This window comes from Mesoplodon bidens (genome assembly GCF_964165515.1).
Source record: "Mesoplodon bidens genome assembly, chromosome: 5".
In the NCBI taxonomy this organism is placed as follows: Eukaryota; Metazoa; Chordata; class Mammalia; order Artiodactyla; family Ziphiidae; genus Mesoplodon; species Mesoplodon bidens.
The window spans coordinates 19,022,194-19,047,608 of record NC_138161.1 but is presented as its reverse complement, the minus strand read 5'-3'; the positions used below and the strand labels follow the sequence as shown (position 1 = coordinate 19,047,608).

General features: G+C 36.7%; 1 protein-coding gene across 1 annotated transcript in view; it reads right to left on the bottom strand.

Annotated features, from left to right (window-relative positions):
- The window catches only part of CYYR1 (cysteine and tyrosine rich 1), a 107,558-nt gene extending 82,947 nt beyond the window's left edge, over positions 1-24,611 (bottom strand). The window contains exons 1-2 of the mRNA XM_081235730.1: positions 24,240-24,611; positions 19,135-19,237 (exon numbers count right to left, since the gene is read on the bottom strand). Of these exons, the coding sequence (XP_081091856.1) occupies positions 19,135-19,237; positions 24,240-24,312 (176 nt within the window). The 5' untranslated portion in view covers positions 24,313-24,611. The remainder of the gene's footprint in view (positions 1-19,134; positions 19,238-24,239) is intronic.
- Between the last annotated feature and the right edge of the window lie 804 nt (positions 24,612-25,415).

The following is a 25,415-nucleotide window of genomic DNA, read 5'->3' as shown; positions in this document are numbered from 1 at the left end:
ACAAAGAAAACTATTGGGGGTGATTCCCCCACTGTCTTTGAGCATGAAGAGTTCTTGCTTATTTAGCCATAACTAGAGAGATTTTCCTGTATCTCTCTCTGCCCATGTCCTGAAGCCTACTTATGTATTTTGGGCTGTGTTTGGTCCAGAGTAGAGTAAACAGAGGGGAAAAAACTGGGAAACTCATAGCTAGCTGGGTAGTACTTTGAATTTTGGTCTTGTTCCTTAATCTGCATAAAATTGCTCTTCATCTACCTGAAATAGCTGTTCCATGAATTCCATCCAAATTCTATAGCTGCATTCAGTGGGGAGCAGAGAGTAGAGTGTGCTCTCTCTGTCTTATGCAGAAGTGAAGCCAATCATCCCAAAGAAAGGTAATGAGACAAAAAGAAGTTTACAGCAAACACTAAGCGAAACACATTGCATGTATAGTTGGCTGTTTAAAGCTAACAAGCTGAGTAAAAGGAAATTCATTTTAGAACTGATAGACCTCAGCTGATCCTTGCTATGATCAATGACTTTGTATTCAGCATGCCATCTGGTATTTATTTGCTGGCACTGAAAACACTTTGTCTGGCGGTTGTTGCTAAGGTTGGTTAGGTATGATATCATCGGAGGCAAACTCATCCCACTTTTCATTCTTGTAAGTCATAAACACTGACATATTGAGAGAACTGCTGATTAACAATTAAAAAAAAGTCTAATCAGGGCAATTCTAAACTTTTATATGCAAAGGCATGGTCAAATCTATAGTGTACTGGGATTACTCAACTGAAATGGCTAGCACTTAAGATACTTTTTCTGCATTAATTATTGACATGACATCAATAGAGATGAACCAGTCATATGCATACTACATATTTCTGAAAAGTTGTGAATGAAATAAATTATGAAAAGGAACTTAATTGGAACGCTACAATGAATCCTTTTGTAAAGCAAAATCATTGTCCTCTGATTTTGGGATTACATGTATGATTTTTTCATAATCCTGATTTATATATTTTTATTTAGACTTGTTTACCCTGTTTTTGAGTCAGCTTCTCTAATTCACAGGTCAGCCTAGGGCAACATGGCAGATTTGCTACTTAAGGCACATGACTTTTTTGGCTGTATTATGCTTATAGCTACGGCTGAGCAGCAGGAAACAGTACTTAATTAGCTGCCTTTGCAGTTATCAGGCTGCAATCACATTTGATTAAGAAGGCTGTTTATTTCACTCAAGGCTGAGAAAGCTCTCCTGAGGAGAGATGCCCATGTTTTGGCCCAGAGAACCAGAAAAAGAGCCTCGCACATGAAGGGGCACTCTGCAGCTCAGTCATAGGTTTTCTGAATGACATTGGAGAAGTCACTTTGCTCACCATTTGTCTCCTCTTTTCCCAGACTCCATACGTTTTCAAAACCCAATGTCAGGAACATATTTCAAAGCTCTTCTAAGTACTTTTATGTGCTAATATACCCTTCAGTCTAATTCTGGGAGATAGGCAAGTTGTTACTGTTATACCCTCTTATGAAATTAATGAGGAGGCTCAATGATATTAGAAGAATAAAGCTTACACAGCATAAAAGAAGAGGAACTCAAGACCAATTTGGTGAATTTGGTTGTTCTTCTACACCCCCTATTGCTAAAGCAACTATTAATTAAGAATAGAAGCACAGAGAGTCGTTTCCTGTTTTATTTCACCTGACAAAGGGCAAGAAGTTCTATTTTCTTAATGTGAGGATAGGAATAACTTGAGACTGAAACCATAAAGAAGAGTTTTCCCCATTTATTTGATAAATATAAATTCAAATATTTGCCTATATGTAATTCTTTGGAAGTTGACCTTGTATTATTCCTGGTGTTTATAGAGGAAAAATATTGTATTAACATTGTACACTTGCTTTTTTTTCATTATTTGTGGTAGATATGTTTTTTAACCCCTTTATTAGAGTATAATTGCTCTACAGTGGTGTGTCAGTTTCTGCTGTATAACAAAGTGAATCAGCTATACATATACATGTATCCCCATATCTCCTCCCTCTTGTGTCTCCCTTCCACTCTCCCTATTCCACTGCTTTAGATGGTCACAAGGCATCAAGCTGATCTCCCTATGCTATGTGGCTGCTTCCCACTAGCTATCTATTTTACGTTTGGTAGTATATATACGTCCATGCCTCTCACTTTGTCCCAGCTTAACCTACCCCCTCCCCATGTCCTCAAGTCCATTCTATGTCTGTGCATTTTTCCTGCCCTGCCCCTAGGTTCTTCAGAACCTTTTTTTTTTTTTTTTAGATTCCATATATACGTGTTAGCATACAGTATTTATTTTTCTCTTTCTGACTTACTTCATTCTATATGACAGTCTCTAGGTCCATCCACCTCACTACAAATAACTCAAATTTGTTTCTTTATATGGCTGAGTAATAATCCATTGTATATATGTGCCACATCTTCTTTATCCATTCATCTGTCAATGGACATTTAGATTGCTTCCATGTCTGGCTATTGTAAATAGAGCTGCAATGAACATTTTTGTACATGACTCTTTTTGAATTATGGTTTTCTCAGGGTATATGCCCAGTAGTGGGATTGCTGGGCCATATGGTAGTTCTGTTTTTAGTTTTCTGAGGAACCTCCATACTGTTCTTCATAGTGGCTGTATCAATTTACATTCCCACCAACAGAGCAAGAGGGTCCATTTTCTCCACACTCTCTCCAGCATTTCTTGTTTGTAGATTTTAGGATGATGGCCATTCTGATGGGTGTGAGGTGACACCTCATTGTACTTTGATTTGCATTTCTCTGATGATTAAGGATGCTGAGCATCCTTTCATGTGTTTGTTAGCAATCTGTATATCTTCTTTGGAGAAATGTCTATTTAGGTCTTCTGCCCATTTCTGGATTGGATTGTTTGTTTCTTTAATATTGAGCTGCATGAGCTGTTTATATTTTTTGGAGATTAATCCTTTGTCCATTGATTCGTTTGCAAATATTTTCTCCCATTTTGAGGGTTGCCTTTTTGTCTTATTTATGGTTTCCTTTGGTGTGCAAAAGCTTTTAAGTTTCATTAGGTCCCATCTGTTTATTTTTGTTTTTATTACCATTTCTCTAGGAGGTGGCTCAAAAAGGATCTTGCTGTGATTTATGTCAGAGTGTTCTGCCTATGTTTTCCTCTAAGAGTTTTATAGTGTCTGGCTTTACATTTAGGTCTTTGATCCATTTTGAGTTTTTTTTGTGTATGGTGTTAAGAAGTTTTCTAATTTCATTCTTTTACATGTAGCTGTCCAGTTTTCCCAGCACCATTTATTGAAGAAGCAGTCTTTTCTCCATTGTATATTCTTACATCCTTTATCAAAACTAAGGTGGCCATATGTGCATGGGATTATCTTTGGGACTTCTGTCCTGTTCCATTGATCTATAGGTCTGTTTTTGTGCCAGTACCATACTGTCTTGATGACTGTAGCTTTGGAGTATAGTCTGAAGTCAGAGAGACTGATTCCTACAGCTCTGTTTTTCTTTCTCAAGATTGCTTTGACTATTTGGGGTCTTTTGTGTTTCTACACAAATTGTGAAATTTTTGGTGCTAGTTCTGTGAAAAATGCCAGTGGTAGTTTGATAGGGACTGCATGGAATATGTAGACTGCTTTGGGTAGTGGAGTTATTTTCAAAATGTTGATTCTTCCAATCCACGAACAAGGTATATTTCTCCCTCTGTTTGTATCATCTTTAATTTCTTTCATCAGTGTCTTATAGTTTTTGGCATACAGGTCTTTTGTCTCCTTAGGTAGGTTTATTCCTAGGTATTTTATTCTTTTTGTTGCAATTGGAAATGGAAATTGGAAATTTCTCTTCCAGATTTTTCATCATTAGTGTATAGGAATGAAAGAGATCTCTGTTCATTAATTATGTTCCCTGCTACTTTAGCAAATTCATTGATTAGCTCTAGTAGTGTTCTGGTTACGTCTTTAGGATTCTCTATGTATAGTATCATGTCATCTGCAAACAGTGAGTTTTACTTTTTCTTTTCTGATTTGGATTCCTTTTATTTCTTTTTCTTCTCTGATTGCTATGGCTAAAACTTCCAAAGCTACATTGAATAATAGTCGTGAGAGGGGGCAACCTTGTCTTGTTCCTGATCTTAGTGGAAATGGTTTCAGTTTTACACCGTTGAGAATTATGTTGGCTGTGGGTTTGTCATATATGGCCTTTATTATGTTGAGGAAAGTGCCCTCTATGTCTAGTTTCTGGAGGCTTTTTATAGTAAATGGGTGTTGAATTTTGTAGAAAGCTTTTTCTGCATCTATTGCGATGATCATATGGTTTTTCTCCTACAATTTGTTAATATGGTTTATCATATTGATTGATTTGCATATATTGAAGAATCCTTGCATTCCTGGGATAAACCCCACTTGATCATGGTGTATGATCTTTTTAATGTGCTGTTGGATACTGTTTGCTAGTATTTTGTTGAGGATATTTTCATCAATGTTCAGCAGTGATATTGGCCTGTAATTTTCTTTCTTTGTGATATCTTTGTCTGGTTTTGGTTTCAGGGTGATTCTGGCCTTGTAGAATGAGTTGGGGAGTGTTACTCCCTCTGCTATATTTTGAAAGAATTTGAGAAGGTTAAGTGTTAGCTCTTCTCTAAATGTTTGATAGAATTTGCCTGTGAAGGCATCTGGTCCTTGGCTTTTGTTTTTTGGAAGATTTTTAATCACAGTCTCAATTCCAGTGCTTGTGATTGGTCTGTTTATATTTGCTATTTCTTCCTGGTTAAGTCTCGTAAGGTTGTGCTTTGCTAAGCATTTATCCATTTCTTCCAGGATGTCCATTTTAATGGCATATAGTTGCTTGTTGTAATCTCTCATGATCCTTTGTATTTCTGCAGTGTCAGTTGTTACTTCTCCTTTTTCATTTCTAATTCTATTGATTTGAGTCTTCCCACTTTTTTTCTTGATTAGTCTGGCTAATGGTTTATCAATTTTGTTTATCTTCTTAAAGAACCAGCTTTTAGTTTTATTGATCTTTGCTATCATTTCCTTCATTTCTTTTTTATTTATTTTTTATCTGATCTTTATGTTTTCTTTTGTTCTGATAAATTTAGGGGTTTTTTTGTTCTTCTTTCTCTAATTGCTTTAGGTGTAAGGTTAGGTTGTTTATTTGAGATGTTTCTTGTTTCCTGAGGTAAGATTGTATTGCTATAAACTTCCCTCTTAGAACTGCTTTTGCTGCATCCCATAGGTTTTGGGTCATCATGTTTTCATTGTCATTTGTTTCTACATATTTTTTTTTAATTTCCCCTTTGATTTCTTCAGGGATCTCTTGGTTATTTAGTAGTGTATTGTTTAGCCTCCATGTATTTGTATTTTTTACAGATTTTTTCCTCTAATTGATATCTAGTCTCATAGCATTGTGGTTGGAAAAGATACTTGATACAATTTCAAATTTCTTAAATTTACCAAGGCTTGCTTGATTTGTGATCAAAGATATGATCTATCCTGGATAATGTTCCATGAGCACTTGAGAAGAAAGTGTATTCTGTTTCTTTTGGCTGGAATGTCCTATAAATATCAATTAAGTCCATCTTGTTTAACGTGTCATTTAATGTTTGTGTTTCCTGTTTGATTTTCAGTTTGGTTGATCTGTTCATTGGTGAAAGTGTGGTGTTAAAGACCTCTACTATGAGTGTGTTACTGTTGATTTCCCCTTTTATGGCCGTTAGCATTTCCCTTATTTATTGTGGTGCTCCTTTGTTGGGTACATAAATATTTACAATTGTTATATCTTCTTCTTGGATTGATCCCTTGTTCATTATGTTGTGTCCTTCTTTGTCTCTGATAATGGTCTTTATTTTAAATCTATTTTGTCTGATATTAGAATTGCTGCTCCAGCTTTCTTTTGATTTCCATATGCATGGAGTACCTTCTTCTATCCCCTCACTTTCAGTCTGTATGTGTCCCTGGGTCTGAAAGTGGGTCTCTTGTAGACAGGATATATACAGGTCTTATTTTTGTATCCATTCAGCTAGTCGATGTCTTTTGTTTGGAGCATTTAATCCATTTACATTTAAGGTAATTATCGATATGTATGTTTCTATTACCATTTTCTTAATTGTTTGGGGTTTGTTACTGTAAATATTTTCCTACTCTTGTGTTTCCTGCCTAGAGAAGTTCCTTTAGCATTTGTTGTAAAGCTGGTTTGGTGGTGCTGAATCCTCTTAGCTTTTGCTTGTCTGTAAAGGTTTTAATTTCTCTGTCGAATCTGAGTGAGATCCTTGTTCAGTAGAGTAATCTTGGTTGTAGGTTCTTCCCTTTCATCAGTTTAAATATGTTTTGCCACTCCCTTCTGGTGTGCAGTTTCTTCTGAAGGATCAGCTGTTAACCTTATGGAGACTCCCTTGTATGTTAATTATTGTTTTCCCTTGCTGCTTTTAATATTTTTTCTTTATATTTAATTTTTATAGTGTGATTAATATGTGTCTTGTCATGTTTCCTCTTGGATTTATCCTGTGTGGGACTCTGCGCTTCCTGGCCTTGATTGACTATTTCCTGTCCCATATTAGGGAAGTTTTCAACTATAATCTCTTCAAATATTTTCTCAGTCCCTTTTTTTTTTTTTTTTCTCTTCTCCTTCTGGGACACTTATAATTTGAATGTAGGTGCATATAATGTTGTCCCAGAGGTCTCTGAGACTGTCCTCAATTCTTTTCACTCTTTTTTCTTTATTCTGCTCTGCAGTAGTTATTTCCACTATTTTATCTTCCAAGCCACTTATCCATTCTTCTGCCTCAGTTATTCTGCTATTGATTCCTTCTAGAGAATTTTTAATTTCATTTATTGTGTTGTTCATCATTGTTTATTTGCTGTTTAGTTCTTCTAGATCCTTTTTAAATGTTTCTTGTATTTTCTCTGTTCTATTTCCAAGATTTTGGATCATCTTTACTATCATTATTCTGAACTCTTTTTCAGGTAGACTGCCTATTTCCTCTTCATTTGTTTGGTCTGGTGGGTTTTTACCTTGCTCCTTCATCTACTCTGTGTTTCTCTGTCTTCTCATGTTGCTTAACTTACTGTGTTTGGGGTCTCCTTTTCACAGGCTGCAGGTTCATATTTCCCCTTGTTTTTGGTGTCTGCCCCAAATGGCTAAGGTTGGTTCAGTGGGTTGTGTAGGCTTCCCCGTGGAGGGGACTGTTGCCTGTTTTCTGGTGGATGAGCCTGGATCTTGTTTTTCTGGTGGGCTGGACCACGTCTGGTGGTGTGTTTTGTGGTGTCTGTGACCTTATTATGATTTTAGGCAGCCTCTCTGTTAATGGGTGGTGTTGTGTTCCTGTCTTACCAGTTGTTTGGCATAAGGTGTCCAGCACTGTAGCTTGCTGGTTGTTGAGTGGAGCTGGGTCTTAGCGTTAAGATTGAGATATCTGGGAGAGCTTCCGTCATTTGATATTATATGTAGCTGGGAGGTCTCTGGTGGACCAATGTCCTGAACTCTGCTCTCTCACCTCAGAGGCACAGGCCTAACACCCGGCCGGAGCACCAAGATCCTTTCAGCCACATGGCCAGGTACGTGGGGACTTTCTTGCCTTGTGGGAAGTCTGAGGTCTTCTGCCAGTGTTCAGTAGGTGTTCTGTAGGAGTTGTTCCACATGTAGATGTATTTCTGATGTATTTATGGGGAGGAAGTGAACTCCACGTCTTACTCCTCTGCCAGCTTGAAGGTCTCCTTTCAAGTTATTGCAACCACAGTTGGTTATTTGCAACCACAGCTAGCACTCATTTTTTGCAAAATAAAGCACGGAGAGATATCATTCTGTTTACCTTTTTTGACAGTGTGAATTCATACAGAGTATGTTTGAAGTAATTTGTCATATTTTTCTTTATTTTTGTCAGATTTGGCCAAAGGCATAAAAAACATTCTTTTTGTTACCTGTAAGATTTTCTTTCTTCTTTCTCTTTCCTTAAGAGTGCATATCTAAACTACAAATTCTATTTATCTCTGAGCTACTGTGGGTTAAACAGCCAAGGCTTTCACCCATGGAACATTCTGATGGAATCTTATTATACTTTATGTGGTTAACATCTCCCTCTGAAATTTGCATTAGTTATGGGGGTGTTCATCCTAACATTTGGCAATTGGGAGACAGCTGGAAGATAGTGTGCTCTGGCCAGCAGCTATCCATCAGAATTCTTCCAATATAATGGAATAGAAATCACTGTGTGTGCATAATTCTTGCCTCCTCAATTTTATAGATAAAATATTTTATCTCTAAAAATTATGCAACTGAATAGAGCTGTACAGGAGCCTGTTGCCTGATGAGTCACAGGCTGGCAGATCATACTGTCTTATTGATAGAACATATTCAAATATGTGAATTGTGCAAAAGCCTGTATGGGAGGTAGGTAGGACCAAAGCTAGGCCTCCTAGTATATTCCTGAGGCAAACTTCAGTGCAACACACCTTCTACCTTTGGGTTCTGGATCTTCTGTAGTGGAGCCATTTTTCAACTTTTTCCACTGAAGCACTGAGCATTGATAGAGCACATTCAAATATGTGCTCTACAATGAAATATGACAAGAAGTTAAATCATTATAATCAAATTGCCTTTTGAGTTCTAATTCCTATCATCTGATTATAATTTATTTTAAACAGTGTGACTCAAAAGTGATAGCTGACTCCCTAGAAATCACTCCTTTTATTTTGTAATGATACCTGATTTTTACCCCATGAAATAAATTCTCTGAAATCAATAACATATTTGAATTATGAGTTGATATTTCTAAGCAAATATTTACCCAGATGATACATATTTATTTAGAAGTCACAAAATGTCAGCTTTTTCTTGCTTAAATGGAGGATTACTTGTGTTTAAATGATCCACTCTGGATCATTCAGTTGGTCAGGCCCCGTACCTTCCATGGTAAGTTGGCAGACCTGCTTCTTGTCCTCTTGTAAGGACAGACAGATCATTTAGGAACTTGAATAAAGTGATAAATAATAGCAGGGCAGAGAAAGGATACTAATATGGCAACATATAGGAGGGAATTTAATCCAGATTGAAGTTAAGAAAAAGCGCCCCCCAAAATATGATGTTTAGATCTTCATAAGTTCTTATAGCAATAAATAGTTTTCATTCTTCCCATCTTGAAACCATCGGTTCTTCAGGAGCCAGTGGGGAGTAGCAGAAAAAGGTCAAGCACACAGTTTTAAATGCCAGCTTATTACACAGTAGCTGTGTGAAATTAGACAAATTACTTAACTCTGAGTCTCAACTTCCTCATCTGTACAGAGAAGAATAATAATACCCAGGGAATGGGGGTTATTCTGAAGATTAATAAACTAATATATTTTAAGCATCTGGGACAGAGATTGCATTTAATAAATGATAGTTCCCTTCACTCTAATAATTTCTGCCACCGCTAAACACTCTTTCCCTTATAATATCCAACTCTGACTTCTATCAAATGAAGGTAGCCCCTAAAACCTGGAATATATGACCAGCTGTGAGTTGATTTGTTTTGGGCACAATCTCATGAATGAATAAATAAAGATGGATCCTCACATAAACTGCTTTGTTATGGCAACATATTCAATTCAGAATGAACCAAAATACCACAGATCCTATCTTTTACATAAATTAAAATACAAAAAGCACGTAGAAGAGAATTAAGGTATTCACTGTTCCCTCCACCATGGAAGGTATATTCAGGCTGATTAGTGAAGGAAAGATCAATTTTAACAGTGAAGGAATTTTGAAGGGCTGGAGAACACTTTTAGGGAAGCTGAAATAGATGTAGAACAGTTTTCAGGAGGCTGATCAGATCTAGAAAGGGGAGAAATACAGTGTATTCCCGAATTTTCACGGTATCCATGGTGGGCTTGCTGTTCTCTTTCTTATGCTTCTCTTCGGAACATCCCATTCACTTCCCCCACACCTTTTTCAAGCAGCACCTCTAGGTTTTTTACTCCCAAATCTAGATGTGATGCTCCAGGCTCTCCAATGAGGTTCAGTTGGTGCATTCCACCCACTAAAGGTTCACTGAATATGTCTTATAGGCTATAAAGCCTATTACCCTTACTCCCCACCACTCAACATATTAAAAATGGAATTTATTCCCCTCTCTGAACCTTCTTGAATATTCCTCATTAGTTCCCAGAACACACTATCTACGCAATCATTCAGAACTTCAGACTTGATTTGTACTTTTTCCTCTTGTTTAGCCCCAATTCTTAGTCTCTTTGATCACTTTGCCCTGCAGTGCAGGACATTGTCAAAGAGCACCAGCCCTCTCTACAAGCGTGCTTGAAGGATAGGCGGCATCAGAACCCCCTGGGAGTTTGTTAAAAATGCAGAATTTCAGGTTTCATGTTCCACACCAGATCTAACCAAATCAGAATCCACATGTGAACAAGGTGCTGTGATATTTATATTAACACATAAATATTTGATCCTTGTCCCATTTCTGGCACAGAGATCCTAAACCCCCTGGAATTTCCTAAGTGATAAGAGTGATAAAGGTGTCTTAATGTTCATAACAAACCCCTTTCAACCACATCTGAGTTTATGTTAATGAGGTGAGTTTTGGAAAGCACCTGAGGATGCGGGCTGGTTGCCAGGGAAACCAACCTTGTGATTAGAGGGTTGGAACTTTCATTCCAACCTCCAGAGCTCCAGGGAGGGGAGAGGGGCTGGAGATTGAGTTAAATCATTAACAGTCAGTAATTTAATCAATCATGTCTATGTAATGAAACCTTCATAAAACCCCAAAAGGACAGGGTTCGGAGAGCTTCCTGGGTTGGTGAACATGTGGAGACTTAGAGAGAGGGACATGACTGGAGAGAGCATGGAAGCTTCAAACCTTTCCCCATACTTTGCCCTATGCAGCTCTTCCATCTGGCTGTCTCTGAGTTATAATGTTTCATTCTAGTAAGTAAAATGTTTCTTTGAGTTCTGTGAGTGCTCTAGCAAATTTATTGAATCCTAGGGTCATTGAAACCTCTAATTTATAGTTCAGAAACTCAGGTGACACTATGGACTTGCAACTGGTGGCTAAAGTTGGGGGAGGTGGGAACAGTTTTATAGGACTGGACCCATAACCTGTGGATCTGATGTTCTCTCCAGGTACATAGTGTCAGAACTGAGTTAATTGCTTGTGGTGTTGGAAAACCCACACAATGAAATTGGTCTTAAAATCTTAGGTGTCCACGTGATCTCTTACTGTCTTCATCAAACATTTCCATTGCTTTCTTTCTTTTAATTATAAGGATTTTCCAAAATATAAAAATTACAGATACTAATATAAAACACCTACATACCCACTAACCATATTTATTGCATGTTAATAATTTATGTTTCAGATTTGTATTTTTTAAATAATAAAATATTAGAGTTGAAGGTCTCCTTCCTACTCCTCTGCCTAAGGTGACAAACTCGTCCCAGGACTGTCCCAAATTGTAGCACTGAAAGTCCTGCACCCCAGGAAACCCCTCAGTTCTGGGAAATACTGAAATTCATCTGTACCTTTCCCTCCCCCACAAAGTTACCACACATTTACCACATGTGCATGTTTCTATAATATACAGAATTATTTTATGTGTTTAGCTTTATGCAAATAGTATCATGTTTGACACATTCTTTTTCTGTTAGCTCTTTTTCACACAGCATTATAGGTTTGAGATTTACTCTAACGATACACTAACATGTGTGGATTTAATTGCTTTATCCTGTTCTACTGTATGGATATACTCTAATTTACTTATCCATTCTCCTCTGATAGAAATTTAGGTTGCTTCCAATGTTATGCTATTTTAAATAATATCAACCAACATTACGATGTCTCCTTGTGCATATTTGAGGATTTTCCAGGGAATATATGTAGAAGGGGTAAATTGCCAAGTCCTAAAGGATGCCCATCTTCATCTTTTCTGCATGTGGTCAGATTGCTCCCCAAGTGTTGATAACGATTTGTGTTTTCCCACCAGCAGTGTGAGTTCCCTTTCACACTGACCCACAGTGCTTGGTGCTATCAGACTTACCGAGTATTGCAAGCCTGACAGCCCTGAACACTCATGTACTGTTTTAAACTGCATTTCCCTGCTTTAGCTAGCAAGGGGGAGCATCGTCCGTGTGTTTATTGCCCTTCTGGTTTTCTGCTCTACTACTTCTTTTGAGCACACACAGTGCCCATTTTCCTATTGAGGCATTATGGATACTAATCTTTTGTGAATCATATGAATTGCAAGTATCTTCTCCAAGTGGGGAATTTGCCTGACACTTCGCCTATGGAATTGTCGCCTTATATATTTTTTTAAAAAATTGAAGATTGAGATATAATTCACATACCATAAAATTCATTGTTTTAACGTGTAGAGTTCAGTGATTTAGTATACCTCTTATTTTACAGTTTGTGCTTTCTAGCTTTTATTTTAGAAATCTTTCCTATTCTGATACTATGATGCCATTCTACTCTTTTTTAAAATGTAAATATTTGCTTCTTGCCTTTATGTCATTAGTCCATTAGGATAGATTTTGGGGTGTGGTGTGATGGAGTGATCTAGTTTAACATTTATCTGTATGGATAGTTAACTGTCTTGGCACCATTTATTAAATAATCCACCCACCTCTACTGGTTTGTAATCAGAAATCATCTCCATTATCATATGAGTCAATTTCCAAGCTTTATATTCTATCAGTTTATCTGTGAACCAGTATCACACTATTTATTTTCCATAACTTTATAATAAATCTTGATGTCTCCTAAGCATGTCTTTTCACTTTGTTGTTTTTCATAACTGTTTTCTTTTGTCTATACCCTTTTCTTGCTCATATACATTTTAGGCTCAGTCTGTCAAACTCAATAAAAAATGGTCCTGTGGGTTTTTATTAGAATTGTATTGATTTTACATATAGTTCAGGAAGAATTGACATATCCCAATATTGACAACCTTACAATATTCCCATCCACAATTTGGTATATCTCTTAATTTCTTTAAGTCTTCCTTTAATCTCTTAAAACTTTTACGTATTTATATTACTCCATAAGTACCATGCACATATTATTGGATTTCTTACTAGGTACTTAGTTTCTGGTGTTGTGAGATTTGTGTACACACATATATATTACGTTTTCTGAGTGTTGTTGATGTATAGGGATGCACTAATTTTTGTACACTTATCTTACATCCTGCAATGTTGAAGAATTCTCTTATTTGTTTTTATAGTCTGAGGGGTATAGGCAATCATATCATTGGTAAATAATCACAATTTAGTTCTTTCCTTTCCAATTGGAATCATCTCTTTTTAATTTTTCTTGTTGGTTACACTGACCAAGCCAGCAAGATGCTGAATAGAATGGTGCTAGATGCTAGCTTGTCTTATAGTTGCCTTAAAAGGGAATGATCATAACAGTGTAGCATTGAGTATGGTTCTTGAGGTAGGTTTTGTTTTTTCTTTTGAGATCTTTATTCAGTTAAGAAATTTTCCTCTCTATTCATAGTTTGCTAAGTGTTTTTTTTAACTCAAGTGAGTGATGGATTTCATCAATTGACGTTTCTTTCAAGGATCTTCTTAGAATTGCTCTCCTTCAAGAAGTCTTCCTGGCACCCTAAAGTTGGACTAAAAACTCCTTCTCTCTGATTCCATTACATTTAGTCCTTTCCACAGCCTACTAAACTGTCTGTTTCCTAAGTTCATGTTTCCCAGTAGCTTATAAGCAATTCAAGAGCAGGAACTGTGTTTGATTCATGGCTATGTCCTCCATTACCAGCTGTAGAACATAGAATATCTCTGTACATATTATAGAAATAAATTGCTGGGAACATGTTCTAGAAACTTATCTAGCCCTTCCTAAAAACAAATTATATTTTTAACAATGAAGCTTAATTTACAAAGGCAATTATAATTGAATAGAGTTGGTTCAAAAAAGTTTAGATATCTTCACATTTATATTTGCTCTTAATAATACATAAAATGTATTTATGTAATACATAAAATGCGTGTCTTCTGATAAACAATGACTTTCTTCTTATAGCAAACATTATCTGTTACTACATTACATTTTTTTTTATTCAATTACTTAAACTAAAAAAAATTTTCTCTGAGTGAGCCATTCTCCACAAATCTCCATGTATTCACCAATCTGGTAGCTTTCCAAACACTGTCCTTTTGCATTTTCATGGAGGTTTCATTACAAAGACACGATTGATTAAATTATTGGCCATTGATACTGAAATCAATCTCCAGCCCCTCTTCCATCCCTAGAGGTCCAGGGGTTGGGGTTGAAAGTTCCAACCCCATAGTTACATGGTTGGTTTCCCTGGCAACCAGCCCCCATCCCCAGGTGCTTTCCAAAAGTCACCTCATTAACATTAAAATCAAGTACATATTCATTTTAACATTATATTAGTTATTTATCATTCTGTCATTATTAAAACAAAAACAAGACTCCCACAAACTTTGATTTGCTCAGAATGTACCTTTCAGAGGTGTTTTATCATATCTAAGTCCTAAGAACATTTTAATTCATTTAATTTAAATGATGTTCTTACCAATGCCAAAGGCCTTTCAAACTGTATTACATTTCTGTCCTTATTTGAACAGCCTCACTTATTTTATTCAGATTGCTCAGCTACTTAGTGAGTATGGGACCTCAAATGCCATTTGGAAATATGAAACCTTTATCTTTTAACTCAGTTTTGCTTTCATGAATAACATGGTTCTAACATCTCAGTTGTGATATTTATTAGCTGTCTTGGCAAAACTTCGGAAAATACATCTTTTACATTTCATTGAGAAGAAAAGAAACTTGATCCCACGAGCATCTCCATTATTAGTTCTTTCTTTTGATTTTTCCCCTTGGGAATTTTGTGTTGGCCAGATGGCACACTGAAGGATCCCTAGACATATCTGCATTCTACAAAAGCAACATGGAAAAGCAAAAATCTATTTCTGAATGAGGAGATTAAATTTTATATCTTATCATCTGGCTCACCATGTCCAACCCAGTCATTATATGGTTCATGTTCAATATCGTACAATTATTTTCCTATTCACATAACAGTCTTTCTTCGTTTTCAGTAAAGTCCTGCTTTTAGTCTGTCCCATTACTAATAGTAATTAGCCACTGAATTGCACCCTCTGAGCCCTTGAATTCTACTAGTTCTAAAGAATACTCCATAAACCTTATCTTTATGTTGGATCCTATCTCTAGGAAATGTCAGTCAAATTTCATCAGCGGCAAAACTGAAATACCCATTTCCATATTCATCACAGAATGTTTATTTTCCATGGAGAAAAGTGGCTGGATGAAATGTTTGAGAATCAGTTTGATGAGAAATTGTTTACTTTGTAAATTGGCCCAATTCTCATTTTCAAACACAGTGAGGTTTCTAATTGTCAGGTAGTTACACTCCTGATCAAAAATGGAGAAAAAATTCCAAAGTCACATATTCTGTCATAAATGGTATTAAATAGTGTAACATCTCAAAGTGTTCACTCTAAATATTTTCTCTATGGAATAAGTAAATATAATCTTCATTTGGTGCCTTCTCACCTTTGTCTGTTGTCTTAGTGGTATCTAAGAGTGCATCCGTTTTACATAAAGCGAGCTCTTATTTCCAGAAAAATACTGAACTATTTTATTTTAGTTTTGTTAGACATGATCAATAAAAGAATGTAGTCTACCAATAAAAGTCTGTAAAATAAGGATGTATATTTTGCCTTACCTATTTATTTGAATGTTATATTCAAAGTTTAACCTTCCTTTTCTAGCAACACTGAACAACATGGGTTTTCCCAAACTGACCATTTTCTTTCTTAAATCTTTGCCTTTGTAGGGGAAACTGTCTCTGTCCGGAATGCTCTTCCCTTTCTTCACTGTCCACTTATGTAAATATCTACTCTTTCTTTAAAACTCTGTTCAAATTTCATATTTATGAGACTTGCTCTAAACATCTCTTTCTAAACACACACACACATTTAGCTGCTTTCTCTCTTCTCAGCCCTTCAATAACACTTCATAGATTAATTATATGAAGAATTATTTGTCTACATTTTCTTCTCTTATAAGATTCTGAGATTGTAAAGGTCAGGGAACATCATTTATTCATCTTTGGATCCTATGCTGCCATGGTAACAGGCACTCAATATGAATTTGTAAATAACTGATTGCATAGTATATGCTGACTTTTGCAAAAATTATTCTTAAATTCTGGAAAATAATACTTTACTTTTCTATATGGAAGTCAATATCTGTGACCATAATGAGCAAAAGTAGGCATGCCATTTTAAATAGATTTACATCAAATAGACTTATTGTATTGCTCATTTTGCAGAATATACAAATATCAAATCATTATGTTGTACATCTGAAACCAATATAATGTTACACGTCAATTACATCTCAATTTAAAAAGTATATATGTTATTTTTAAAGTTTAATTTTTCAATTATTTTCACAAGATACAAATAAATTTTATAATTCCTAACTGATAAAAAAGGGGGTAAAAGTGAGAGACCTGATTAAAATAATACTTTTCAACTATATAAAAGGTAAATTGAAAGATAGCTCTTGTGATATGTTTGAAAACAAATCTTAACGGTTAATTTGCAAAAGTTTAGAAAAAGCAGTTGAAGTAAACGGAATTAAGGGCTAAATACCTCTACTCTGATTATTTTAGAGAGGCCTCAGCAAGAAGGATCAAGTGTGCCTTACCTTACCAATTTACACACAGTCGAGAATGACCCAAATCGTGTTTTGTACTCTCTTATAGCTCATTTTAGGCTAAGCCAAGACATTTTCTATTTGAAAATAAACAAGACTCGAAGCCAGATTTATAAAATTATTCATTTAGGATACAAAACATTCCACTGTGTTTATTGCTTTCTTCCCTATTACCTTACTGATGACCACGAAGATTAAATTCTCTGTTAAGATGATTAAAATGACTTTACTAAGAATGTGCCTGGATACTTGGAAGAGAAGAAGCATAGCGTATGAGTTCCAAAATAGCAATATTTGAAAACATGTGTATGAAAGAACTTTTGTAAGCATTCTTGGAATTATTTTCTCTTTCTCTACCCCCCACACCCACCCTAACTCAAAAAAGAGAAAAGCTTTGGGTGGAGTTAGCTCTTTTCAAATCTTAAACAATAACTGGAAATCCTGAAAATGTATTCTCCTTTATCCAGTGGGGAAAACACTTTAAAGCCCTTTTTTTTTTTTCTCTAAGAATTGTTTAGCAAGGGATTTACTTAGTGGTTTCTATTTTGAACAGAAAATTCAGTTTAGCTGCCTGAAATATAATGCCATCTGTGTTTATTTCCGCCCTCCAAAAAACACAATTCTTTTTTTCAAACATAGCAAGTACGTGGCCCTAATAACCTAGATAAAGATAAAACTCAATGAATTCCTTACTTTAATCAAGTGATAAAATTAGTTCTAAGAATAGGTACCACAAAAAATGGATCTGATTGCAAGTATAAAACATGTAAAGCACAACTGTAAGTTAAAAGAATTAACTATTTTGATTAGTAAGTAATTATGTCTTCTATATATATTTATCAGGGTGGAGGTATCTATGAGGTGAGAAAAAGGGCACAACACAACATTGTGATGTAGTTAGTAGGCAGAGAAATGGGCCAGGAGTCACAGGACCAAAGAATCAGAGTCATTCTGAACCCAGGTTCCTCAAATCTATACCACCTTTGGGGCCATCTCACACATCTACCTGGAACAACAGCCTCTGGCATGTGGAGATCATTGGACAATTCAAATTTGAATTTAGTAATGAAGTATTTTAATTTACTTAAAAAGTATGAAGTGATATACAAATGAGAAACATCATTATGTATTTATATTCTAAGCTGATTCTGACTGTTTTCTAAATGTAAAGGGACTTAATGTTTTTCCACCAAATCTTCTATGAGAAAAAATTAAAACATTTTAGAGTTTATTTGCATTTCAAAGAATGCTTAAATTCTGTTCATCAATCTTTATTACAGCCTGACATTTCTTCCATCTCCATGAGAGTCTTCAAGAATATCCTGAAGTCTGATCCTTTCTGGCCTTATTCATGGAGACATGATCTCTAAGATCAGCCCCACTTTGATTCTAGAAAGTCTATGCGATGCCAGGTATTCTATTCTCAGGAAACCGAGGATGACTTCTAAGCCATCTCAATGGATATATGCTTAAAATAGCCAGGCACACATCACTTATTGCCTAATCTTTCCTGGCTCCACGTAAACCTTCATAAAACGCAAGTTAAGTCACAATGGAACAGCCTTCAAATCATCCTGACAGTCACTTGAAAAATACAAAATGCAGACTCCTGAACGCCATCGGTAATGGTCACCCATGGGTGAAATTCTTATGTTTCTATTCTCTACCTTCTACTTCTCAACTTGAAGGTGTGTGTAGAGGAACAGAGAATTGCACAGTCCTCAGACATACAACCCTGAAGACAACTTCTGCTCGTCCATTTCCCTTCGCCTAGAAGTATCTCTAAAATAAATCCTTAATTTGTTAGAGAGAAATACTTAACACCTTCTCTGCATGTATGTTTCATTAATTTTTGTAGTTGGTTATCACTTTACCCTGTTGAGGCTAGATTTCTTGGGCTCTAACCTTGTTTCCAAAGTTGCTTTAGATACATCATGTAGAAAACTGACGTTTCATATCTCAACTGTTTTTATTCATAATGTCTCTTTTCCCTGATATCTACTGGCTAAGTCAGACAAATATATGCGTGGCAAAATAAACTGGCTATCATTAAATGACAAATTCTAACTTATTAATCCTTCAACAAAGCAGACAAAAAAATATAGTTTACAATGTTAAAAAATGATCAATATATGAATATGGTCTAGTTAAAACATTATTATTACTATTACATTATTATTATCATAAAACAAATTAGACAATAAAAATATTCTTTAAATTCCCTTCTAACAAAAGCAATTTATTTTGTGTATTAATTTGCACATTTAGTTAAATAATACAATACACTAGATAGTGATGAGTGTTGAGTGTCTCCAGTAAAGATTTTATGTCAACAACCAATCTTAGAATTTCCTACTCATAACTATAACTTAGTACTTTTTGAAAACATAACTGGGCAAGGAAAAGAGTATCAATATGGCCAAATTCGATTAATACTCACGAGAGAATATTCCCAATATAGGCATAGTAGGAGCAACAGTAGGGCGTGGTTCCATCACAGCAGTAAGATTTGCAGTCTTTGCCACACTGAGCAAGGCAATCCTCTACAAAATAAAAACCATATCCGTGAAGTTACATTTCTGAAAATCCCAGCTTCACGAAAAATCACTCTATTTCACATCTCAATCGGTCAACGACCACTCTTTAGCACATTTAAACTTTCATTTTACGTGCTCACAATTCCAAAACGTTTGTAAGCACCTAAACTAATCTTCCTTCCTTATTAGACATAAATCTGGAAAAGGCAAAGACCGGTCTTTGAACCTTGTCCATCGAGCACCATAATTGGTAGTCAGAGTTGGTTGAATGAGACACTGAAGGGAGGAATGAGTGATCCAACTACTCAGACATTAACTTGGTCAACAGAGTTCTTGCAATAATTTTTAAATGATAAAGTTTTTTGACTTTAGGGTGCTACTCTCAACTACATTTAGTGGAAAGTGTTGTTGACATGAATAATATCAACTGGAGATAATATTTAAGTAATGTATATTTTTCACCACAATGCATTATATGCTTTCCTTTCTCTACCATTTTTTACTTTCATAATTACAGTTTCTATACATAAGGTACCACAGATGAGTCTTCATATCCTGTCAATCCATTTGGATTGGAAGATAATGAGTTAGTTAGCTGTGGGGAAAATTACCTATAGATAATTCACTGGTGAATAATTAAGAGTTTATTTGATGCCAGATTTAAGAATCAGTAAGCTATGAAACAGCACTATGTGAAGAGGGAAATGTATTTTCTGATTAAAAAGGACATACCAGAGCTGAAAAACCAAATTACTGTCTTTTTTCCATGTTTTTGGCAAGGAAAATTATACCAAAATGTTAAATAAAAATTACCCTGCCTTTGAAAAATTCTTTATTCTTCCTAAATGATTTATGTTTAACAAGTTAAGTTTATCATTTAGTTATAATCAGTGGTATAAATTACAATGGATATGTGAGTTTCAGGTACATGTAGGAAAACATTAAGTACAGTCTGATAATTTAAGTTACATGTTCAAGAATCACAAAATAGGTCATTTCCAACTCAATCTCTGAAGGCAATAACTACTATCTAAATTATATAAGACTTTTGCTTTTCTGTCAAAGTCATAACATAAAAGTGTAAATGTTATATATATGCCTACATGTCCATGTAATTGATTTGTTTAGAGAAGAAAATACAGATTTTGCTTTTAAATCACCTCCCTGACAAGATGATTCTTTATAAATTGATGCGATCAAAAACCAGCAAAGTTCTTTGACTTTTATCAGTAATGTATGGCCTCTGTGGAACAAGTCAAAAGTTCATGTTTTCTTTTCCTCAATTTTATTCTACTTCATAAATGAACAAACCTTAATGTTTTCTTCCGGGGTGTGGTAAGAAGACAGGAAAGGGAAAAATAACTACCTTTGTAAGATTCAGTAACTCTACCTAAATCCAAAATTTTGAAGACAGAAAACACGATCTAATGATTTATTGACAGTGTCTGCTTTTTGCAGTTTATTTTATCATTTTCCCAGGGAATTTCTATAGCTTTTATTTTTAGTACTGTTTAATTAAGTCAAATATTTAGACTAGTCAGTTATCTCAAACGCTTAGCTGGGATGTTTTGCTTTATGCTCTTAAAAACCGTTCAGATAGTGGGAGAGCTGACATCCTGCCTTATTCTGTCAGAACAGGACAAGTGATTTTTAAATAGCTTCATGGGGTGCCTTTTGAATAATGCCCAAGACAGTGACATCTTATTAAGCTCTCCATGATTATCGAAGATTCAATTACTGTTATTGTAAGGACATGGTGTTATCAAAATATTTTGAGCCAATGTTACAGGAAACCAAGCCCCAAATCTTGTAGCCAAGAAGCTGGATTATACCTGCAGCAAACATCTAGATCCTGTCACACATTGTTCATTAGTTTTATGGCATTTTCCAGCACTCTTGTCTACTTCCCAGAATTAAACAACCAAAAAGGGAAGGTTTAATAGTATGGCAAATACATTCACAATCACAACATTTCCAAACTGGGGAGTCAACCACTTCAAACTTATTTTGATATGTTAGTTGCTTTCTCCGGTTTATTTGAGAACAATCCTATAAAGATCACAGTTTCAACAGTACAGAAGAATTTTCTCACGTGTAAAAGAATGAAACTTCCCAATGGTCCTCAGAAGATAAATAATATTATTACTAATATTCAAGTTAACATCCTTGAAAATTAGCTAGTTCCAATTTTCTTCAATGACTTTAGTTAAAGGCAGCATCTGGAAGAAGCTTCCCCACTCCCATCTTAAGAAATGTGTAGTACAGGAAAGCATCTGGCTCCAAGCACTTGCTCAGAATTACCTCTTGTAATCTATAGCTAAGGATCAGAAAGGAAGGAAAGGGAGGAGACAGAAATCACTGGCTAGGGTTGGGAAGGTTAAAACCTTGGCCAAATCCTGTCTTTGTAGCCTGCAGTGGGAGTTGGATAATAATATAAACACTTGGTTGAATCCCTTCCCAAAAGTGACTCCACAGTCAGACACGATGCTTCAGGTATAGAAACCTTGCTCTTATATCCTTAAGGAATGGAACCTGTATTTAATGCATTTTCCTTGGAGAAAATAATTCAGGTTACGGACAGTGCATCTACATAGGTTTTTGTCCCATGAAAGCTGGCAATTTATTTAACAGGGTATCTGGATTAATTCTATTTCTTCAGTGTACCCCATCTCACCCCAGTCCTCACTTCCAGCCTTGTCTCTTAGTTCCAACCCAACTGTGTTATCTGTTTTTGCATATACAAATCTCATGATTTTTGCCTTTGTTCACACTCTATCCTACTACATCTCCTATGTCCAAGGCTTCCTCTAATTCAAAGCTGTAGGTCCTAAAAAGTCCTCCTCAATTTAATTTCTCTGAACAAATATTTCCTGAGTTCCTCTTATGGGCCAGGTGTTTTGTTAGTCTCTGAGAATATTATGCTAAACAAAATAGACATCATCTTCATGGAGCATATCCTCCTAAGCCAGCAATAAGGTCCCTCCTTTGAACACCTAGAGCACTTGGTGTATCTCTCCTATAATACAGCTTTTTATACCTTAGAGTAATGGGCACACCTGATCTCCCAGACAAGACTCAAAGCATGGTCTCTGTCCTATGTATCATTTAACACATCTCATTCCATAAATATTAGTTGAGTGAATACGGCAAGCATAAAAAGGCCTCTGAAATAGAGTTCAGGAATTAATATCAAAAGCACATTAGCTAATAATTTCTTACCAAAGATGATAACTCAACCTAGTATTGGCTGGCAATGACTTTGTAGCATACTGGGGAAGGATGTGGATGGAGAGAAGAAATGAATGGAATGAAAACTTTTTAAACTGATCAAGCTTGCTGCTGGCCAGCTGGGCAGAGTTTCCTGAATCCTGGGGGGGCTGTGCACTTAACATTGGGGGAACAGGAAGAAGGGAAGGAAAAGTGCAACTTAGAAGCTTTCAGCTCACCAAAGAGAATAAAATGGACAAAAGAACAAGAAAAAGTTGTTCAGTGGTGTGACTGAAGATGAGCAAGGGAATTAAAGTTTCATTTGCTGCGTTCTATTTTCTTATTTTTGTTTTCTTTCTGTAAACAGAGGAAGTGGAAAGAATTATCATTGTTTCAAATGAACTCATAAAGAGATTTTAATATAAAACAAATATTAATTCAATTGATTCAGTTAGACTCTCAAATTCTAAAAACATTATATGACTTAAGTAAAAGAAATAAGCACTGGAAACACATTATAATGTGGACTCTCCTCATTAAATAGAAAGTAGTTTTCCTATTTTATAAATTTCTGTATTTGAAGGTCAGCTATTCCCCTACAATAAAATATCTTTAAAACAACTTATAGACAGCCACTAATTTACATTTTAATAAACAGATTGGAAACTTCTATGAAGTTATTGTGATTCATTTCTGGCAAGGTTGAATGAGAAATTCAGTTCTACTGATGTTCAGGTAAGAATGTTGAAGAACGTCTTCATTTTGGTTGCAATATCTTTGTTAAGTATCAAAAGGCAAGTCACAGTGCTATACATAAACTTACTACTGCAAGGTCATAGGTAAGCCTGTGGTGTTTGTTATAGGAAGTTAGAGACATGAAAACATTTCCAAAGAGCTCTGCTTTTATCCTGTTTTTTAAAATATGAAGCGGATGCTAAGCCGCATGTGTAATTAACTTTATACATGAATAACCAATGAAAGGCCATTTTGGGCTCCTCATCAGTCACAAAACAAGAAAACTGCTTTGCTTCATCAATTATTAGCAATTCTCTCTAAGAATAATTAGGATGCGGGAAATGAGAAGCCCTTCACCTATAAGCAAACGCTTAACAAATTCAGCGAAAACAGATCAGATTCTGGGTGAATTTATGCCTCTCCAAAACCCTATATTTCAACTCAAAGCTTCCAATAACCCTGTCCACCACACTTGAGGGTCATCTTCTAAAGAAGAAAAACAGAGGTCTAAGGCTTTTTTTTATTTCTGAAAGGGAAAATCCGGAATATTCGGAATGTGGAGGCAAAGGGGCCAGTGTGTAGCATTTACTGAAATGGAAAAGTCATCAGATTAGTTTATTTGAAACCTCAGCGATGCCTCCCTAGCTTCAGGTGCTTTTCAAAAAACATGCTTTCTTCGCACAGCTCAGTCTCCACTCTCACCCCAAATTCCCGAGTCCTGGATACGACTGGAAAAAATGTACGCCATCCAGAAAATAAAAACAATAACCCCTAAATGTGGGGTTGGGGGTAGCTGCTTCGCGGAGAGAGAGAAAGGAAAAGAAAAAAAAAAAAAAAAAAGAAAGAAAGAAACGTGTAAGGAAAGGGACAAAACACAACCGTGTGGAGGTCAAGCCCAGGGCTGCAGCGCGCGGGCTTGGGCTTCTGCTCCTGCCTGCGGGGACCTCACAGTCTCTGACCTCCCACCATGGTCCCGTGCATCCCGGCCAACCCGTGTTTGCCCGGAGTGTGACCCCGTCGCCGCCCCGAGCCCCCTTCCCCTCTCCCGCCGCCCTAGGTCACTGACCTGCGTAGACAAAGAGCAGGACCAACTTCGGAAGCAAGACCCCTGGACACCCGGGGACCCTCAGCGCGTCCATCCAAGCCGGTGGCCGGAGGTTGCGCGCCAGGACAGAGATGGACAGAGAGACAGACAGATCGGTCTGTAGAGAGGGCTGGGAGCCAAGGGAGAGCCCGGCACCGGGAGGGGATGGGGGAGCTGGAGGGCGGTCAGATGGAGAGGGCAGTGCTCTGGAGAGCCGGGTGGCGCGGAGACCTGGCCATCGCCCTGGGAGCTTTCGAGGGGAGCCCGGGCCGCCGCGCGGGGCTGCTCTGGGGCGGAGGTCTCTTTGTCTGTCCCCGCGGCGCTCGGGCGGCGGGCTAAGCGGCCGATCCAGCGTCCTCGGCCACCCGAGCTCACATTTCATCTCCGCGGGTGGCACCTACGCGAGGCTGGGGGCGGGGGTGTCCCCGACTCCTCCCCACGCTCCAGTTCTTCCTTCTATAGAGTGACTCGAGGAGCTTGGTCCTCTCCTGAAGGAACTTTTTCTAACGCTTTGCTTTGGCTGTCGACACGGAGTTTAATAAGCTCCTTTACCGCCCTGCTCTCCAATCCAATTTTTCCTTTGGAAGTAATGGGTGAAGAAAAGCTTTATATTTTATCTTTACACAAACGCAGGGAATTTTCAGGGTTTAAGATGTTAGACAAAGAAAGCCAGTGAGGAAAACCTAGGAGAATTGCAAAGTACAGAAGCAGTGTATGGTTTAAGGAGAGCACTGTGGCAAAATGTATCAAAATTCCAATACACAAACACTTTAGTCAGTCCCCCTATAGGAGTTTATAAATATACTGCTACATGGGTATTAGAGGATGCAAGGATACATCGCCTCCAAAATAAACATCACTTGAGCTTCCTACTGTGTTTTATGCATCATTGCAGAGCTAACCATCCACCAGGTCCAACAAGAAGCCTGGTCAATTTCTCCTTCTCCCTCAGCCGCAATAACCAGTCTATCACTTCGAAGAAAGTTTGAAGTACATGCAACAACACGGATAAATCCCAATCAGTGGTACTGATTGTACACCTAATACCCACTCAAATGAATTTGCATTTTGGCCTCCATTTCTGCCCTAATGTAGGCTCTTGTAGTCTCCACGATAACCATTCTCCTGCCTCAAGGGAGATCAGCCAGACTGAAGCTA